The 18,843-nt window shown below is 49.4% G+C and overlaps 1 protein-coding gene across 1 annotated transcript in view; it reads right to left on the reverse strand.

The window, feature by feature from the left end:
* The window catches only part of LOC142858502 (lactase/phlorizin hydrolase-like), a 40,409-nt gene that overhangs the window by 12,592 nt on the left and 8,974 nt on the right, over positions 1–18,843 (reverse strand). Inside the window, exons 3-11 of the mRNA XM_075987811.1 lie at positions 18,582–18,665; positions 16,526–16,628; positions 15,299–15,377; positions 11,945–12,665; positions 9,957–10,602; positions 5,832–7,388; positions 4,303–4,571; positions 1,580–1,870; positions 688–886 (exon numbers count right to left, since the gene is read on the reverse strand). Coding sequence (XP_075843926.1) covers positions 688–886; positions 1,580–1,870; positions 4,303–4,571; positions 5,832–7,388; positions 9,957–10,602; positions 11,945–12,665; positions 15,299–15,377; positions 16,526–16,628; positions 18,582–18,665 — 3,949 coding nt within the window. The remainder of the gene's footprint in view (positions 1–687; positions 887–1,579; positions 1,871–4,302; positions 4,572–5,831; positions 7,389–9,956; positions 10,603–11,944; positions 12,666–15,298; positions 15,378–16,525; positions 16,629–18,581; positions 18,666–18,843) is intronic.

Here is an 18,843-nt window from a genome sequence, read left to right on the forward strand (position 1 = left end):
GTGCAGGAGCGTGTGTGTGCAGGAGCATGTGTGTGCAGGAGCATGTGTGTGCAGGAGCATGTGTGTGTGTGCAGGAGCGTGTGTGTGCAGGATGATGTGTGTGTGCAGGAGCATGTGTGTGTGCAGGAGCATGTGTGTGCAGGAGCATGTGTGTGCAGGAGCATGTGTGTGTGTGCAGGAGCGTGTGTGTGCAGGATGATGTGTGTGTGCAGGAGCATGTGTGTGTGCAGGAGCATGTGTGTGCAGGAGCATGTGCTGACTTGTGTGACTGTAGGTGGAGGCTAGAGGACAGCCTTAGATATAATTCACAGAGAGACCACCTACTTCTCTGTGACAGGTTCACTTGTGGACCTAAACTAGGGTAGACTGAGGGACATGGGAGCCCCAGAGGGTCACCTGACTCTGCCTTTCCAGGGCTAGGGTTACAATGTGTCACTTTACCAGGTGTTTGTATGTTTGTTTGTTTGTTTACTTGTTTTGGGTTTTCATGGGTCCTGGGGAGAGAACCCAGACCCCTAGACCTGCACCGTAAGCACTTTAGAGCTGAGCCGTCTCCCCAGACCTGTGGAGGTAGGGACTGAAATGCACTGCCTGTCAGTGACTTCTTATGAAACTGGATCCCAGGGCTTCACTGTCCTGAGAATGTCATTATCCAAACAGATAACAAGTTGGATCTAGGATATTTACCTGGAGCGTGCTCCCCATTGCCATAGCCTTGGGTAGCAACGACGAAGGGCTCATTCAGTGTGATCCAAAACTTCACCTTGTCCCCCAGCCTCTGGAAGAGCACATCTGCATACTCCTTAAACAGCTGCACAATTGTCTCATTCTCCCAGCCCCCAATGTCTTGCAGTGCCTGGGGCAGGTCCCAGTGGTACATGGTCACCTGCGGGGAAGCCAGAACAATGTTCTATCCACCATCTCTCAGGAAGCCAACAACATGAGACATTCTAGGACAATGACATGGAAAGGTTCAGGGAGTTCTGAACTTTCTCCATGACAGGAAAGAAAACATTTCATTCTCTAACACTGCACCATGTGAATCTATGGACAATTCAAAACTCAAGTTACAAAACCATTTTGTTGCTAAGGTGATGGCCCACAAAGTAAAGGTGCCTGTCACCAAACCTAATGATGTAGGTTCAAACTCCAGAATACACATGGGGGAAGGAAAGTGGTCACTCCTATAAAGATTTTCTCTGACACACACACACACACACACAAATTCTGGAGTTGGCAATAGAGTCTTGCCTAGCATGCAGCAAGCCCTGGGTTCCATCCGTACAGCACGGTGGTGCACACCTGTAAGTCTAGCACTAGGAGGTGTGGGATACAGGACAGAAGTTCAAGAACATCTTCAGATACATAAAGAGTAAGAGCTCTGCTGAGATAATGGAGATTTTTCTCAAATGTAGATAAATAGATAAATATGTAAGACCGTATCTGATAGATAAATAAATAGATATGAGAAGCAGGCAGCACACCTTAAAAATATATAGAGTAAATGAATAAATCCCACCACTTGTTTGTATATTGAATGGAGTCCTCCTGACCCACTACCTCCAGAGACCACCCTCACCTGTGGTGTGATGCCAGCAGCCAGCAGTGCATCTATTAATCGAACATAGTAGTTGAGGCCTGCTTCATTGATGAACCTGGTGGTTCCGTCTGGGAGGACTCGAGGCCAGGAGATGGAGAACCGGTAGTGGGACACACCCAGGTTCTGAAGGGCCACCACGTCCTCATCAATCTTGTGGTAACTGTCGCAGGCCACATCTCCATTGTCGTCATTCTCAATCTTCAAGGGTGTGTGGGAAAATGTGTCCCAAATACTGAGTCCTTTGCCATCAGCTCTCCAGGCACCTTCGATCTTAGATGACAAGAGGTAGTCTAAGCCACTGACCAAATACATTCCCTTCTGCAGCTCCCTGGGGAGCCTTCTCTGCACATCCTGCACCAAATTACTAAAGTTGCCCTGCACACATGGCGGCATCACTCTGCACTCTGCTACCATGCTGGTTTCCCATATCACCATGCAGTGATAGGCATGTGTGTGTGTGTGTGTGTGTGTGTGTGTGTGTGTGTGTGTGTGTGTGAGCATACGTGCCCATACACATGAGAAACAGAGAGCCTAACGTAGCCTAGGCTGACTTTGAACAATCATGTAACAAAGGAACCAAGTACCCTACTGAGTCACATCCCTAGTTCCAAGAATGGGTATCACATTTTCATTTCCCATTTAATGTTGGCAGTGGGGTCTGGCATATGGTGGGTACTCACCAAAGGTGCTGAGTGAACAATTTCACATCTGCTACTACCTTAACTACAGGCAAACCTACTGCAAGGATACTGGTATGGAGAAAGTATTTGTAGTCCAGATGTACATGGCTGTTTCTATGCCTTCCTCCTCCTCTCTAACTCCCTTCCAATAAGACTTTGAAGAATGCCCGTCTGTGGTGGTCAGTGGGTAGATAAGTACCACATCTGTAATTCACTTTCGAACATTTCAACACATATGGTGGGACAGCAAATATGACGTCACAGCTGAGATGGTGTTGGAATTCTAGCTAATAATGCACATCTAGTGCTGGCTGGGAGAGGGCGGAGTGGAGCCAGCAGGAAACCGCCATAGGAACCACGTGTGTGGAGGTGGAAGAGGCCAGGACCAAAGGGACTAGCCTGGAGAAAGGAGATGCAAATATGGAAAATGAAAGGGCTAGCATTTCCCTATAGATTTGAATTGGAAACATGGATATGAACTCACGGCTTTAAATATACAAACTGTAGAGCTGGGGGATATGGCTAAGTTAGATGAGGCATTGATTGCCATGCATGAGGCCCTGGGCTCCATCCCCAGCACTGCATATGCTGAGAGTATTTAGGCACGCTGGTAAGCCTGGGATTACCAGTAGAGGCAGGAGGATCAGAAGTTCAATGTCATCCTTGGATACAGACTGAGTTGGTTTACACAAGACTCCGTCTCCTGTATACTGAATTAAGAAATGCCAAGTGGGGAGGCTGAAGGGTAAAATGACAGAAATGTATGTGTGGGAACATCCACGTGCTGTGCAGTTCCGACTACTGAGAGGACCTACAAGTTGTGACACTCCAGGGGCAGTCAGGACACCAGAGGACAATTGTTGGCTGCTGTGTAAAACAGCTGGGTCTCACCAGAGAAATGGCCTCTAACAGCTGGGGAGGAAGAGTAACAGAGTAGCCCACTGTGCACGAAGGGATAGAAAGTCAGACTGGGGTGAGACTCAACTGGTTGAGGCTTGTCTAGGATGCGTGGACCCCAGGCTATCCCATGCCAGCACTGAGAAACCAGGCCTGGCGCTGCACACCTGTAACCCCAGCATTCGAGGAAATGGAGGCAGAATGGTCAAGAATCCAAGAATATGGGCTGCTCAGCAAATTCAAGGCCAGCCTGAACTGTATGAGACCCTGTCACGAAAAAATATTTGAAATAGTGGAGGAGGAAGAGAAGAAGATGAAGAAGAAGAAAGGCCCATGCCCGCTGAAGAGTGACCATACCTGCACTGTCCTTGCCCTCTCTCATCTTTCCTCTTCCTGAGGAAAGGGAATCACAGACCATATGTTCTGTGTTCACCTCCTTGTAGTGACTTCAGTAGCAGACCCGGGTCAGAGAATCAGAAAATGCCCGGATTGACTTCTGGGCCAGTTAGGTCATCTGCCTGCACAGATGGAGCCTCCAGGGAGATTACGTGTTTGCATGTTCTTCCTGAACCTTCTGTCATGGCTCTACCTGATCCATCTGCTCCTGCAAATGTCCATCTCAGTCCTTGACAAGATCTACAGACACCTAGAAAACAAATGTCTGACCAATCTATAAAGAAGCTTCTAGACTGAATTAACTAAGGAAAGAAAAATCACCATTAATGTGGGCAATTACCGTTCAGTGGCTGGAGTCTACCAAATAAAACCGAGAAAGTGAACTGAGCACCTGAATCCACGTCTCTCTACTTCCTGACTGAAGATGTTATGTGACCAGCTGTCTCACCTGGCTACTGTCAGGAATTTTGCTCAGCCTTAAACTGTGAACCTAAATTAACCCTTCCCTCCATAAGTGGCCTGTGTCAGGTACCTCACCACAGCTACTAGACAAGGAACAAGACAACCTTACCCACAGGGATCTCACTGACTTTGGGGTCTGAGCACCTGGATCCTCACTGGTCTGCGCAGGTTCACTAGCGGCTCTGGCTTGTGTGCCTCCAGTCCTGTGCACACACTTGGCGCCCAGCAGCCAGTAGGAAAGTGAGCTCATGGCTCCACACTCCTCACCTGATAGGCAGCAGAAGCCGCACTCCAGCTGAAGCCCTTGGGGAACTCTCCATACAAAAACTCGTCCTCCTTGGCCAGGGGCATGCCATTGTTGGTAATGACCTCTGTGTAGTAGCTGGCCGAGGCTCTTGCTGTTCGAGGCCTGGTCACATTGTCAAAGTCAACATGATACAGTCCAAACTTGACCGAGTAGCCTGACAGCCACTCGAAGTTGTCCATCAGCGACCAGGCAATATACCCTCGAAGGTCCACACCATCCAGCCTGTAGGCTAGGAAATGCCAAAGAGAGCAGAAGAAAGCTTTAGCCAGTAGGCAGGGCTCTGGAGAAGCCAATCCTTTGCTGGTACTGGACTCCAGGCTATGTCCTATGCTAAACCACACAAGTGTGCAGTCACATGCTTCCTGAGAGAAGGACATGTGACCTCATCATTCATACTTTCTGCTTTTTGTTGATTTGCTTTTGTCTTTATGGTTTTTTTTTTCTTTTTTGAGACAGTGTTTATCTGTGTCACCCTGGCTGTCCTGAACACACTATGCAGACTAGACTGGCCTCGTACTCAGAGTTCAGCCTACCTCTTCATCCCTAGCCACGTGATTAAATACTGCAGCAGCACCACCACCACTTTTCACTCTTACTCTTCCTGGCCTCAGTGACCTTACAGCAAGTGTTGTTTGTTAAGGTAAAGGGATAAGCCTCAAATTCAAGAGCCTCAGCCCACGTAGCTAGTAAGCACACAAGTGTGAATTTCTTGATATCATTTGAAACATTGTGAGACAGGATCCCAGGTAGCACAGGCTGGTCTTGCACTACCAAGAATAAACTTGGATTTTTTTATGCTCCTCCTGCCCCTAGTGTTCCAGTGTGGGATTGCAGGTGTGCACCTTGTCCACTCTAGGGCTGGGAGTGGAGACTGGGGCTGTGTATTCTGGGCAAGCAGTTTACTAACTGAGCCTCATCCCCTGCTCTAGAAGTGGAAACTTTACCTTTTTTTATTTTTTATTTTTTTTTATTGAAAAAAAAATTTCCGCCTCCTCCCAGCCTCCCGCTCCTCTTCTCCTCCCCCCACTCCTCTGGCCCATCCACCACTCCAGGGCAGGAAACTTTACCTTTTTATGTAAATCTCTGTGTGTATGAGTGAGCAAGTGTGTGTGTGGAACTAGAACACAACCTCAGACGTCAAGTCTTGGACTTTACTCTCTTTTACAAGGCCTCTCATTTGATCTGGAGCTCAGCAAGTGGGCTAGGCTTGCCCGCCAGAGAGCCCCAAGAGTGCACCTTTCTGCTTCCTCGGCACAGAGATTACAAATGAACCAAGTCTGCCTTTTCCCTGGAAATTGAACTCTGGTCCCTAGGCTTACAAGACAAACACTTTACTAACTGAGCCCAGGCACAAACCCAAAAGAGAGATATTCAGAGTGCCTGCCAAAGCACGGGAACATGACAGACAGAGGACAGGAAAACTGGACACAAGAGAGGCATAGGACAGGGAGAGTGGAGGTTTAGTGAGAGGGGCTTAAGCCTCATGTACCTTTCAGAGCCTCGTTGATATAGGTTTTGTGGTAGAATATCCTGTCTGTGTCATCCAGAGAGGGGTCGTACAGCCCATGTCCATTCTCCGTGATGTAAATGGGAATGTTGCCATACTCTTCCTTGATCCAGTTCAGCAGCCTCCGCATCCCCCAGGGCACAGCTGGGAGCATTGACGGGGAGGTCAGCGAAGAGTCCATATCGCTGACCGTCAGCTCGCGGTCATCATCATAGTTGGGTGGGTTCAGTCTTGGGGTGCTGTGCTGCACAAACACGGACGAGTACGTGTTGAGACAGAAGACGTCAGCCGTGCCCCTGATGTACGCCTTCTCCTCCTCTGTGAAGCTGGGCAGGCGGGAGCCCGCCAGGTGCTGCAGTTCACTCCTGTTCCCCACATTCCATTTCATGACATCTGGATAGTCCCCGTTTCTAAAAATGGGGTGGGCAAACCAGCCCAGGGAAAACTGCAGCATCCGGTCGGCAGCTTCCACATCTCTTAGGACTCCTGGGTCTTTGGGTTCCACCCAGTGAGTGTTGAGGTTCAGTGAGATGACCCCCTTCTGCTCCTGCCTGTATTTCTCATCATAAGTATGGTAGACTCTAGCATGAGCCTTGATGAGTGTGTGGCTGACCCTGTAAGGTGCCCAGCCGGGGTCCTGCACATTTGGGGGAAACACCCCTGAACCATAGCCAAACAGCGACACATACAAGGGCTCATTAAAGGTCATCCAGAACTTGACTCTGTCACCAAAGGTCTTAAAACAGAAGTCAGCATAGCTGTTGAACAAATCAATCAAGGAAGAGTTCTCCCAACCTCCAATATCCTGGAGGGCCTGGGGCAGGTCCCAGTGAAACAGTGTCACCATGGGGAAGATGTTGCTCTGCAGCAAGCCGTCAATCAGCCTGTTGTAATAATCGACACCTTGCTTGTTGAGGGAACTGATAGTTCCTGTTGGGAAAATCCGAGGCCAGGAGATAGAGAACCTATAGGCCTTGACCTTCAGGGCGCGAAGAATGTTCAGGTCGTCATCCAGTTTGTTATAGCTGTCACAGGCTATGTCTGCGGTGGCATTGTCTTTCACGGTGTTCCCTGGACTGTGGGTGAAGCTGTCCCAGATGCTGGGTCCTTTGCCATCAGCATCCCAACCTCCTTCGATTTGATAGGCCGAGGAGGACACGCCCCACAGGAAGTCATCTCTGAATGTGCCATGATAGAACAAGTCTCTCTCAAACTTGGGCTGGTTGGAGAACTTCTCCCACACGATTTTAGCCTGGGAGGGCACCTCAGATGGGGAGTTGTAGAAGGTTGTGGCTCTGGAGGAAAAGTCTGCTTTCATAGGCACTGGGGTTCTTCTCAGCTCCTTGGCAGGGAAACCATTCTTTTCAATGATGCCAGTGAAGAAGTGGGCAGATCTCCTGGCTGTTCTCGGCCTGCTGCTGTCACTAAAGTTGACATGGTACAGCCCGAACCTCTGGCTGTACCCTGGGGGTCCTTCGAAGCCATCAATGAGGGAACGAGCAATGTATGCACGGACATCCACCAAATCCTCCTTGACAGCTGTAAAGAGAAAACAAAGTCAGCCCTGTGCGAGTGCGTGCATGCGTATGTGTGTGTTTGTGTGTGTGAGAGAAAGAGAGAGAGAGAGAGAGAGAGAGAGAGAGAGAGAGAGAGAGAGAGAGAGAATGCATTGGAAAACCAGAAGACAACCTCATTTGTTGTTCCTTAGGATGCCATCCTTTTTAGTTTTCCTTCCTCTTTTTTTTATTTGAAAATAATTTTTATGTGCATGGGTGTTTTTCCTGCATGTATGTCTGTGCACCACATACGTACAAGGCATGCAGAGGTCATAAGAAAGCATCAGGTTCTGTGGGAATAGAGTTTCAGAGGGGTGTGTGAAATGGATTTGCTGCGGGTCCCGGGCAGCATGCTGTGGAAAGCAGACAGTCCCAGGCAGGGACTGTGCAGAAGACCAAGCAGCAGGAAGGTGGCTGGTCCCTAGCAAGCCTTGTGGGCAGCTGGCTGGGCCTGGGCCGCAGACAGTGAGTCCTGGGATGGAGCAAGCCACCAGCAGTGGGCAGCGGGAGCAGCAGGGACTAGGCTGGGACTGTGCTCGAGGCCATGCTGGCAGGTAGCTGATCCCTGGACAGGCAGGGAAGGCTCAGATCTTTATGTGGCAGTGGGGAGCAGGTAAGAGAGAGAAGGATAGGCACACCATACAGAGTGGAGTCGGACATTTTTTAGGGGTTATGGAAGGGAAGGGAAAAGGGCAGAAAGGGGGAGAGGGAGAGGAAGAGAGACAAAGGGGGGAGGAGAGGAGAGATGGAAGCACCTCTCTGAGAGACAGCCGGAAAAGAGAGAAGAGAGAGAGACAGAAGCGGGGAAGTGGAAAAGTGGGGAGAGAGTTGCCTCTCCAAGAGGAAGATGGAAGAGAAAGAGCTCAGGCCAGAAGCTGAAGATAAGTCAGCCTCAGTGGATGGGAGAGGGAGTGGGCGTGGCTTGTCTCTTAAAGAGACAGAACAATCATTACAGTGTGAGCTGCCATGTTGGTACTGGGACTTGAACTCATGTTCTCCAGAAAAGCAGCCTGTAGAGAGATGTTTTTACTCTTTTGGCTTTGGTGACCACTAGAAAAATCCCTATGTAAATTACACATGAGACTTATACTTAGTTATGAATGCCCAGCCTTGGCTTGTTGGTAGCCAGCTTTTCATAAGTTATCTCAAATACCTTTTCCCTCTGGGCTTTTTCCTGTGCTTATTTCCGTATGTCTTCCTTTCCTCTGTGGCTGGCTGTGCTGCTGGGTCGCTGGAGCCTTGTGCCCTCCTCTCTTTGTTCTATTGCTTCTTGCTCTCATTCCTCCTCATTTCCCCTTCTATTTATTCTCTCTGCCTGCCAGCCCCGCCTATCCTTGCTCCTGCTACCCAATTGGCCATTCAGCTCTTCATAGGACCATCAGGTACTTTAGACAGGCAAAGAATCACAGCTTCACAGAGTTAAACAAATGCAACATACACAAAAGTCCTATGCCTTAAAATAGCATATCCCGACGCAGACAGAGCTCTTAACCACTGAGCCATTTCTCCAGGTGCCACCCCCCACAACAACCCTAGCCTGACTGCATACACATTACAAAAATAATAACAAAGTGGCCCAGGCTGACTTCAAACTCTGTGTAGCTGAGGATAAACACGAACTCCTGATCCCACGGCCTCCACCTCCTGAGCACTGGTGTCACAGGGACACACTCCCTAGTTGACACGGTGCTGGGGATGGAACCCACGACTGTCAGATGCTAGGAAAACACTACCAAATAAGCTACATCCCGGGCCTATTTAATTGTTTTTAAGACAAGTTCTCACTAAGTATTCCAGGATGACTTTGAACTCTCAATCCTCCTGCCTCTGATTCCAGCTGCTGGGGATAAAGGAATGCACCACCATGCCTAGCGACACGTGTCCCTAATAGGAAAGATCACACGAAGATGGAGGCATAGACTGGCGTGAAGCCGACCTCCCCACTCCATACATAGACTGTGGCTGGAGAAGATAAGGAAGACTGGGCTAGGCTATTAACCCCATCTCCTCTGATGGCCGAGTCTCTGCAGAGAGCATCCCTGTCTGTGCTCACTGGCTTCGGTGAGTGACAGCCATCATGAACTGATCTAGGTTAGTGACTGATGTGCGGAAAACCAGGTGCCATCCTTTCCCACTTAATAAGAGGATGCATTGGGTCAGACTGAGCATGTATGCACGGCTCACCTGCAGAACAGGGAGGTGCAATGCAGACTGGATAGCAGCTGAGGGAGATGGGGCTTGAAGGGGCAGTGCTATGAGGGGAGTCAGTGGGCTGGGGTCCTGTCCTAAGTGTCAGTCCACTGTGGACTGAGTCTCCTCAGAAAAGATGACGTTGCTCAACTCCACCTTTACTGTCGTACACAGTTCCAGGCTCCTCGTGCTCTCAATTAACACTGATTACTAAGAGAGTGAGAACACCGGACTGGAGAGGCTGAAATGGCTTAGGAAATAAAGGCTCTTGTTGAACAAGCCTGAAGGCCTGAGTTCAACCTCTGGTCTGTCCTATTACACAACTGTGAAGACTTGGGGATCAGCAGGTTAACATTCTTACCCTTGAGCACCTCGTTGATGTACAGGTTGAAGTAGTTCACTCTCACCGAGTCGTCAAGGAGATCCTCTCCTTCCCCCACCGGCATGCCATTCCCAGCCAAGAAGATTGGAACTCTTCCTTTCGTGTATTCCATGGAAGCAAACCGAAGCAGCCTCCTTATGCCCCAGGGCACCACCCGGATCCAGGGAGATGCAGTCTGGGGCCACGTGGGGTCTATGTGCTGGGAGAAGCCTCCGATGTTATCATAGGTAGGGACGCAGGTCAGCTGCGCAGCGGTGCTGACCAGCCGGGATGTGTAGTGAGACAGACCAAGGAAGTCCGCAGAGCCCTTCAGGAGCTGCTGCTCTGCTGCAGTGAACTCTGGGAGTTGGGCCAGAGGACCCCCACACTGCTGGTTTACCTGCTGGATCTGGGCCCGGAGGGTGGTGGGGTAGTTCCCATCCACAAAGATGGGGTGAGCGAACCAGCCCAGCATGAAGTGCAGGAAGCGCTCAGCAGCAGCAAGGTCCTGGGGACTCTCCCCATCCAGGGGCTCTGCCCAGTCGGAATTGAGCACGATGCCCACGCGTCCCTGCTGCTCTTGGCGATGGTGAAGGTCGTAGTGATGCCAAGTTCTGGCGTGTGCCTTGAGGATCAAGTGGGCCACCTCGGGAGGAACGAAGGAGGAAAATAATGTCAACAGTGGCACCAGCAAGTGAGAAGTGTCAACAAGTTCCTGCTGAAGTCAGCAGAACCAGCAATGGGTCTGAGACGTGGCAGGATTGGTAGACAGCCTCATATTCACAAAACCCGGGTCTCCATATCCTGCACTAATGAACCTGGCATGGTGGTGCAAGTCTGCACTGACAGAGCTAGGGACGTGGAGCAGGAGGATTGCGGGTTCATCCTTGTCTGCATAGCAAGTTCATGGCCTTGCCTTTTCTGCTATGGAGGACTGCAGCTTAGACCCATGAGGCAAAGGGACCCTTCCTTTCCCAAGTGATTTTGGTGGTGATGTTCTTTGCTTGTATTTCAAGAATGGGTTTCTCTGTGTAGCCCTGGCTGTCCTATAAACCATGGTGGCCTTGAACTCAGATCTGCCTGCCTCTGCCTCCTGATTACTGGGATTAAAGTTGCATGCCACCACCACCCAGTCTGTAAGTGCTTTTGACAGGTGTACTGTCCTAGAGGTGAGAAAAGGAACTGCTGCAGATGTGAGGAGAAATGAAGACGTTCTCAGCTTGCATACAATATATATAAAATATCACAGGAGACACTATAAACACTGAGGAACTTCTCAACAATAACAAAAGCTTACCAAAGCCAGCTGTGATGGCTCAGTGTGTACTTTAGAGGCTGAGGCAGGAGGATTTCTGTGTGCTGAAGACTGAAAACTGTGTGTTTCATGTTAGCTTGAGCTACAAACAGAGACCCATCTCAATAAACCAATGGAAATAAATAAACAAGATCGTAAGGGCTCTGACTAAGGCTGAGTAATATGTACACAAGTACGTTCCTGAAATACAGAGCCCTGGGTCTACCCCATGAAACTGGGCATGGGCGGCACACGTCTGTCATCGCAGCACCAAGGAGGTGAGGACCGAACCCAGGCCACGTGTGTGCTAGGAAAGAGCTCTACAGCTGAGGACAATCCTCCCAGCCCGGAACTTGTCTTTGGAGTCCAGGAGTGTTGACCAGGCCTGAGGGTGTGGCTCAGTTGGATGAGTGCTTGCCTATTATAGAAGAGGCCCTAGTTCTAATTCTCATCGCTGTTTAAACTCAGGCATGGTGGGAGATGCCTGTGACCCCAGCTCTTGGGAAAACAAGCAAGAGGTCAGGAGTTCAAGGTCATCATCAGTTATATAAGGAGTTCAGTAGCATCCTGGGTGTAGGAGACAACACTAACATCACCTGCTTATCCTTCTCTCTCTGTTTTTCTCTCCAGGGCTGGAAGACCACAGCCTGCCTTGTTTTCTAATTGACAGGAGTTGAGGGATGGGAGGAAGTACCTTAAAGGAAGCCACTCCCGGGTCAGAGATGCCTGGTGGGTGCTGCCCAGTGCCATAGCCTGCATAGCTTATCACCCATGGCTCGTGGAAGGTCACCCACAGCTTCACACGGTCCCCAAAAGTGGAGAAGCAGAAGGCTGCATAGTCCAGGAAGTCATCCACCACACTCTCGTTCTGCCACCCGCCTTGATCCTGCAGGGCCTGGGGCAGGTCCCAGTGGAACAGCGTAGCCATGGGCTCGATGTGGGAGTCCAGCAGGCTGTCTATCAGTCTGTTGTAGTAGGCGACACCTTGCAGGTTGGGGCTGCTCTTCTGCCCAGTGGGGAACAGCCGGGACCAGGAGATGGAGAATTTGTACACCCCAGCCCTGAGGCCTCGGAGCAGGGCCACATCGGAGGCTGGTTTGTGGTAACTGTCACTGGCCACCTTTGCTGTCGCTTGGCCCTTGGCAGCGTTCAGGTCACTGTAGCGGTCCCAGATGCTCGGCCCTCTGCTGCCTTCTGCCCAGGCTCCTTCCACACTAAAGGCTCCCGTAGACACGCCCCAGAGGAATCCTTCTGGGAACACATCTTGCAGAAAGGCATCCCTTTCTGCCCTAGACTGGCTAGCAAAGGCTGCCCAGACTCTCTGGTAGGCTGAGACGGGAGAAGAGGGCACAGCTGCTGTCTCCTGCTGCTGCTCAGTCTGAAAGGCCAGGCTGTCGGTTAGAGAACAAGATGGGCTGTGGGGTAGAGCGACATCAAGGGACACAATTAATGATTGAGTTACAAACGCCCCACAGGGTGAGGCATGGAGGCTCATGCCCTTATCTCAGCACTCAGGAGGGAGATGCAGAGAGATGTCTGTCAATGTGAGTACAGCCTGGTGTGCAGAGTGAGTTCCAGGCCAGCCAGGGCTGCACGGTGAAACCTTAAGAAGAAGAAAGGAGAAGGACAAAGAGGAGGAAAAGAAGTAGTAGAGAAAGGAAGGAAGGACAAAAGAAAAGAAACAAGCAAGTAAGAAAGGAAGTGTATAATGAGGAGAAGGAGGCCAGGAGGAGGAAAATCAGGAAGAGGAGGGTCAGGAGAGGAGGGTCAAGAGGAAGAGGAAGAGGAGGAGGAGGGTTAGAAGGAGGAGGGCTAAGAGTGGGAGGGTCAGGAGGGGGAGGGCCAGGAGAAGGAGGTGTAGAAGCAGGAGAGTCAGGAGGAACTGGGCAAAGAGGGGACCATCTCTGTCTCAGCGCTTGGGTGACATGCATTCATTCATCACCATTCTTGACTCTTTTTGCTTGTCATAAGCTCAGGCCCCCATGATTTCAGAGAAAGCACTTGACAGACTGAATCTCCAACCCATTTGATCTGAGAACTTTTTAAAATAAGGATCCCTTGGAGCAGGCTCTGCTTTCTGTTGGTGCTGTGCTTCAGAGAAGGTGTTCACATCTCACACTGAAGAACTGTGATGGAGGAAGGTCATTGGTTAAATAAAAAGAAACTGCTTGGCCCTCATTGGTTAGAAGATAGGTGGGAGGAGTAAACAGAACAGAACGCTGGGAGGAAGAGGAAGTAAGCTCAGACTCCACAGCTCTTCTCTCGGGAGCAGACGCCTCAGAGAGACGCCATGCTCCCTGCTCCAGGGAAGATGCACGCGATGAAGCTCGGACCCAGGATGGACTTAGGCTAGAATCTTCCCGGTAAGCGCACCTAGCTGTGCTACATAGATGATTAGAAATGGGCTAGTCCAGGTGTGAGAGTTAGCCGAGAAGAGGCTAGATAGAAATGGGCCAAGCAGTGATTAAAACAATACAGTGTCCGTGCAATTATTTCGGGGCATAAGCTAGCCGAGCAGGCGGCCGGGGTGCTGGGAACGCAGCCCCGCCGCTCTTATTACTACAGAACTGGGCTCAGGAACTTCATGAAGCTTCAGTGGGCTGCCCAGATCTGCACCTACTCTCTCCTTTTTCTTTGCTTCAATAAAATTACTATATTTATTTACCTTTTAAGTTTCATTATTTATTGCTGTGGTTTTTATATATGGAGGACTTCATGAGGTCTGTTCTCTTCCTCTGCACTTACATGGGACCTGGGGATCAAACTCGGGTCACCTGGCTTGCGTGGTGAGCTGCTCAGTTTTTGTCAACCTGACACCAAGCCGGGGTCATCTGAGAAGAGGAAACCTTGACTGAGAAAATGTTTATGTCTGACTGGAATGTACACAGGTCTGTGGGCATCTTCCTGATGTAATGATGGGTGCGAGAGGGCCAAGCCAACTCTAGGTAGAACGACTCCTGGGTAGATGGTCCCGAGTTGTACAAGAAAGCAGACTGGGAGCTGGAGAGATAAGACAGCTCAGAGGTTGAGAGCACTGGTTGTGTTATCAGAGGTTGTGAGTTCAAATCCTAGCATCCACATGTTGACTCAGCAATGTCTATAACTGTAGTTCCAACAATGCAGTTCCTCCTCTGATGTGCATACATGCAGACAAAAGACACAAATTCATAAATTAAGGAATCTTGAAAAATAGAAAGAGGGCTAAGCAAGCCATGGAAAGCCAACAAGAAAGTAGCATTCATTCCCCATAGCCTCAGCTTCAACTCTGCCTCGAGTTCCTGTCCTGATGCCCATCTCGGAGGACTGTACGCTGTAAGATGAAATGGGCTCTTCCCTCCCCAGTTTGCTTAGATCACTGTTTTATCAGGGCAACAGAAAGACAAGAGCCTTTACCCTCTGAGGCACCAGAATCATTCATTCATTCATTCATTCATTCATTCATTCAGAGACTCTGTGTGTGGGGTGTGCACACGACATGTGCAGAGACTTGGGCACAGGTGCCTTTACCCATGAACCATGGAGCTGGCCCCATAACCTGCTTTCTCTGCCACATATGTGCACACTTCCCCAGTATCCTCACCTCAGCTCTGTTAAATATGCAGACCTAGGAGAATCTGACAGTGAGGACGCCGGACTGTGTGGGCCCAGGCACATCTCCACGAGCTACTGCTTCTCCAGCCTCCCTCTGAGCCTCCACCTCTCATCTCTTAAATGACTGTGACCTGTTTGCTGTCCCAGGAGCAAAGTCAGGACTGGTGAGAATGCTCAGCAGTTAAGACAAATCACTGCTGTTGCAGAAGGCCTGGGTTTAGCTCCCAGCATTCACATGGGAATTCTAGTTCCAAGAGATCTGTCCTTCTGGCGTTCTGACCTCTGTGGGCTCACTCAGGCAGGTGGTGCACTACATACTCACTCAGGATCCTGCATGTGCGCACACACACATCAAACAAAACCAAACACAAGGACAATGGTCCCCAGTGATTGCCCATGTACACAACAGAACCCATAGTAACTGTTCCTTCTTGTTAACGGCACAAGCCAGCATTACCTCTCCTCAGAACTGGATGAGCAGCTCAGGAATGCACTGATGTCGAACCCAACAGTCTGTACTTGGTCTTTGTTTATGGCTGTAAGGAAAGCAGTTTGTTAACTGTGTGTGGAGCTGGCGCAGAGACATGTAATCTGTAGTTTAACCTCATTTTAAGACCACTCTAACCAAGCGACGATGCTAAGACTTTCTGAAGATACATTGATGTGTCTGGTCTGCTTAGAACTAGAATGTTGGTCCTCATATTTCAGGGTGAATATCAGTGACCCAAAAACTTCAGAAGATAGCTGGACCCACCCTTGAGTCTTGGTCCTAAGAACGTGTTCCTACCTCCTTTCGGGTTTTTGTTTGTTTGTGCATTTTGAGATAGGATTTCACTATGTAGCTCTTAGAGCTGAATGGCTTTGAACTCAGAGATGCACCTACCTCTGCCTCCTGAGTACTAGGATTAACCGTGTCTGCCACTGCCACCTTCTTGTGAAATTTTTGAAAAAGAAGGGTAGGGAGTTATTGGTAAGGTGCCTTCTGGGTAAACATGAGAAATTAGCTCAACCTCCGGAACCACACAAAAAGCCTGGTGTGGGATAGGAACAGTAACTCTGGATAAGGAGCAAACTGTTCTTCTAGAAGACCCGAGTTCAGATCCCAGCACCCAGTGTAGGAAGCTCACAATTACTTGTGAGTAACTCTGTTTCCAGAGGATCCAAAAGCCTCTTCTGTTCTCCTCATGTAACTGTATCAATATGTACACACACAGACAAACACACACACACACACACACACACACACACACACACACACACACACACACAGACATGCACACATGCATGCACCAAATAGACTGCCCTTGAGTTCAAGGCCTGGCAGGACTACACAGTGATCTCTAGATCACAAGGTCCTACACCAGAGATTTTCAGCATCTTAGATGCTCCCGGGACTGCTCAGAACAGGGGAACCCAAGGCTGTTTCCATGCTGACAGTTCACACCTGAGTCAGGAACATGTTATATTGGGCACCTTTGACATCTATACAGGACCACTCGGTGTCCCCAGACAGGAGGAGCTCTCTGCCAGGGGAGTTATGGGACTTTAGCCTCACCTGGTAGGCTCTTATTTCAGCCATTTCCCTAGGCCCCTCCCTCATGAGAACCCCCAATGTCAGTATTGCTCCCCAACATGCCAGTGTAACAAATGCCACTCGACACCTGCCACATGTCGGTCTACTCACCTTCAAGCAGGCTGAAGAGCAGTGAGGAGGGGCTCTTCCCTGTGGATGGGCAATCCTGAATTTTTAGGGTATAGATGAAAACCTTCATTTTGGGCTCAATGTTCTAGAAAAGATGAAGACCAACAAGTGTGCCGTTAGTAATGGGAACAGGGGAGAAGCTACATGTTCATCTTCTGGAAACAACCTCGAGTCATCCACCTACTGAGGACAGAGACTTGGACTCTGTAGAGCTACCAGCCCTTCCTAAATGAAGTGATAACCATAGCAGCTCATTTTACATGGAGCACTTCATTTGTCAGCCAGATTAGGGTCAAGACCAAGGTTTCTGCTTGTGTAGGAGCCTGCACTTCCTAAAATGTTTAACGAAGAGGCTGCATCACCATGATCATGAGTGTTCATGGTTTCCTGAAAAAATACTCTGCTTTGTGACGTTGAGAATGTACTTTGGCTGGTAGAGTGTTTGTCTAGAATGCGTAAAGACCTGGCCTCCATCCTCACTGCCACATAAACCAGGTATGGTGGGGCAGGTACACAATCTCAGCACTCAAGACAAGGAGGCAGGAGAATCATAAGTGCAAAGTTAGCCATGGACAGCCTGGGTTACATGAAACTCTGACTCAGTATGTATACTTTAGATAGGAGAAGAGAATGGACAGGTAAACAAGTTGGCTACGGCAGAACAAGATAGCCATGTCTTCATAGAAGTTCTTATACTTTCCTTTCTTTTTTGGATTTGTTTCAAATTTCTGTAATAAAAAGTCAAGCAAGCGGCTACAGAGATGACTTGGTGATTAAGAGCACCCACTCAACAATCATGAGTTCAGGTCCTCTGTAAGAAGCAGGCCTCCCAAAAATGGCTGTCACTCCAGCTCTGAGGGCTATGATGCCCTCTTCCAGCCTCTGTGCACCCAGGCAATACCTCTCCCTCCCAGCAGGAGGCACATGCATTTACATAAATATGCACAGTAACACTGAACCATACACACAAACTATTCTCAAAAGTGAGGCGCTGTCACTGTGAGATTTCAGCTCCTGTGGCTGATTTCCCTCTGTTCTTTTGTTTCTGAGAATGTCATTTAATTACCACATTTCTTGCTTCCTTTCTTCCCCCCAAACCCTCCAATATATCCCTCCCTCCTCTTTTTCGAATTCACAAGGTTTTTTTATCCATTCTTATTGCTTGCGTAGGTGTATTTGTAAGTATGTTTATATACATACATTTCTAACCATAACCTGTACAGTCCGTATACCGTTATTTGTATGTGTGTTTTCGGGCTGACCATTTGGCACTGGAAAGCCCACTGTTGTGTTCTTCCCTGGGGAGGAGCCCCTGTCAGGCTCTCAGCGCTACTGTTCCCTGTAGTTCTCTGTGCAGAGCTGAGGCTTCATGGGCTGTCCTCCTTCATGTTAGGGACACTCTATGGCTGCAGCCTCTGATGTTACTGGCAGACACAATCTCACAGCAAACTTGCTGATGCTCTGCCTCTCACGATCTTTCTCTCCCTCCCTTTATTGTTTTCCAGCATCTTCGGTGTAAAGGGAAATTATCTTCAGGCTGGTATGTTTGACTTCACTTTAAAGTAGTTTTATTGGTGGTGGTTTTGGGGCCTCTGCACAGACCCTTTCACATGGCAGCTGTTCTCTCTTCTCCATCCCTCTCTCTCAAACAGGGTCTCAGGTAGCCTAGGTTGGCCTTGACCTCATTGTTCAGTTGACAATGACTCTGTACTCCTGATCCTTCTGCCTCTACCTCCTGAGCTGAGATTACAAGCAAGCTTTACTACACTGTTTTATGCTGTGCTGGGGATGAACTCAGGGCTTTGCTCCCATAAGGCAAGCAGGTTACTAACTGAGCCAAAGAGCACACCCCAGGGACTACCCACAGGGAACCCATATCTAGCTACAGAGAGCTCACAGAAACCCACAGCAAACCCACATCTGTAAGTGGGAATCTCAGGGCTATTATGAAAGGCTCAGTCCACGCCTTAGGCAAATGCTTATCACATTTCTGATAAGCTGTCCACTCGCCATCACGAGGGAAAAGCCCTCACATTACCTGCAGGTCACTCAGCTTCTGTGGTAGAGTCGCCACACTTTGGCATGTGGAAGTCAAATCAAGAGAGAGGAAGTCAACCGAGTCCTAGAAACAGGGAGAAGAAGCATTAGAACACGGCCTCCTCAGAAGTGTGCTGGTTCTCCCCATGACTACCCCATCTTGGGATTCCCAGGAGAAAGCTGAGGATGAGTGTGCATGTGAGTACAGCAGGAGCGGGAGTGTGGTGAACTGGCAAGTGTGAAAATGTGTGTGCTGTGTGTGC

This window comes from Microtus pennsylvanicus, chromosome 10 (assembly GCF_037038515.1).
Source record: "Microtus pennsylvanicus isolate mMicPen1 chromosome 10, mMicPen1.hap1, whole genome shotgun sequence".
Lineage (NCBI taxonomy): Eukaryota > Metazoa > Chordata > Mammalia > Rodentia > Cricetidae > Microtus > Microtus pennsylvanicus.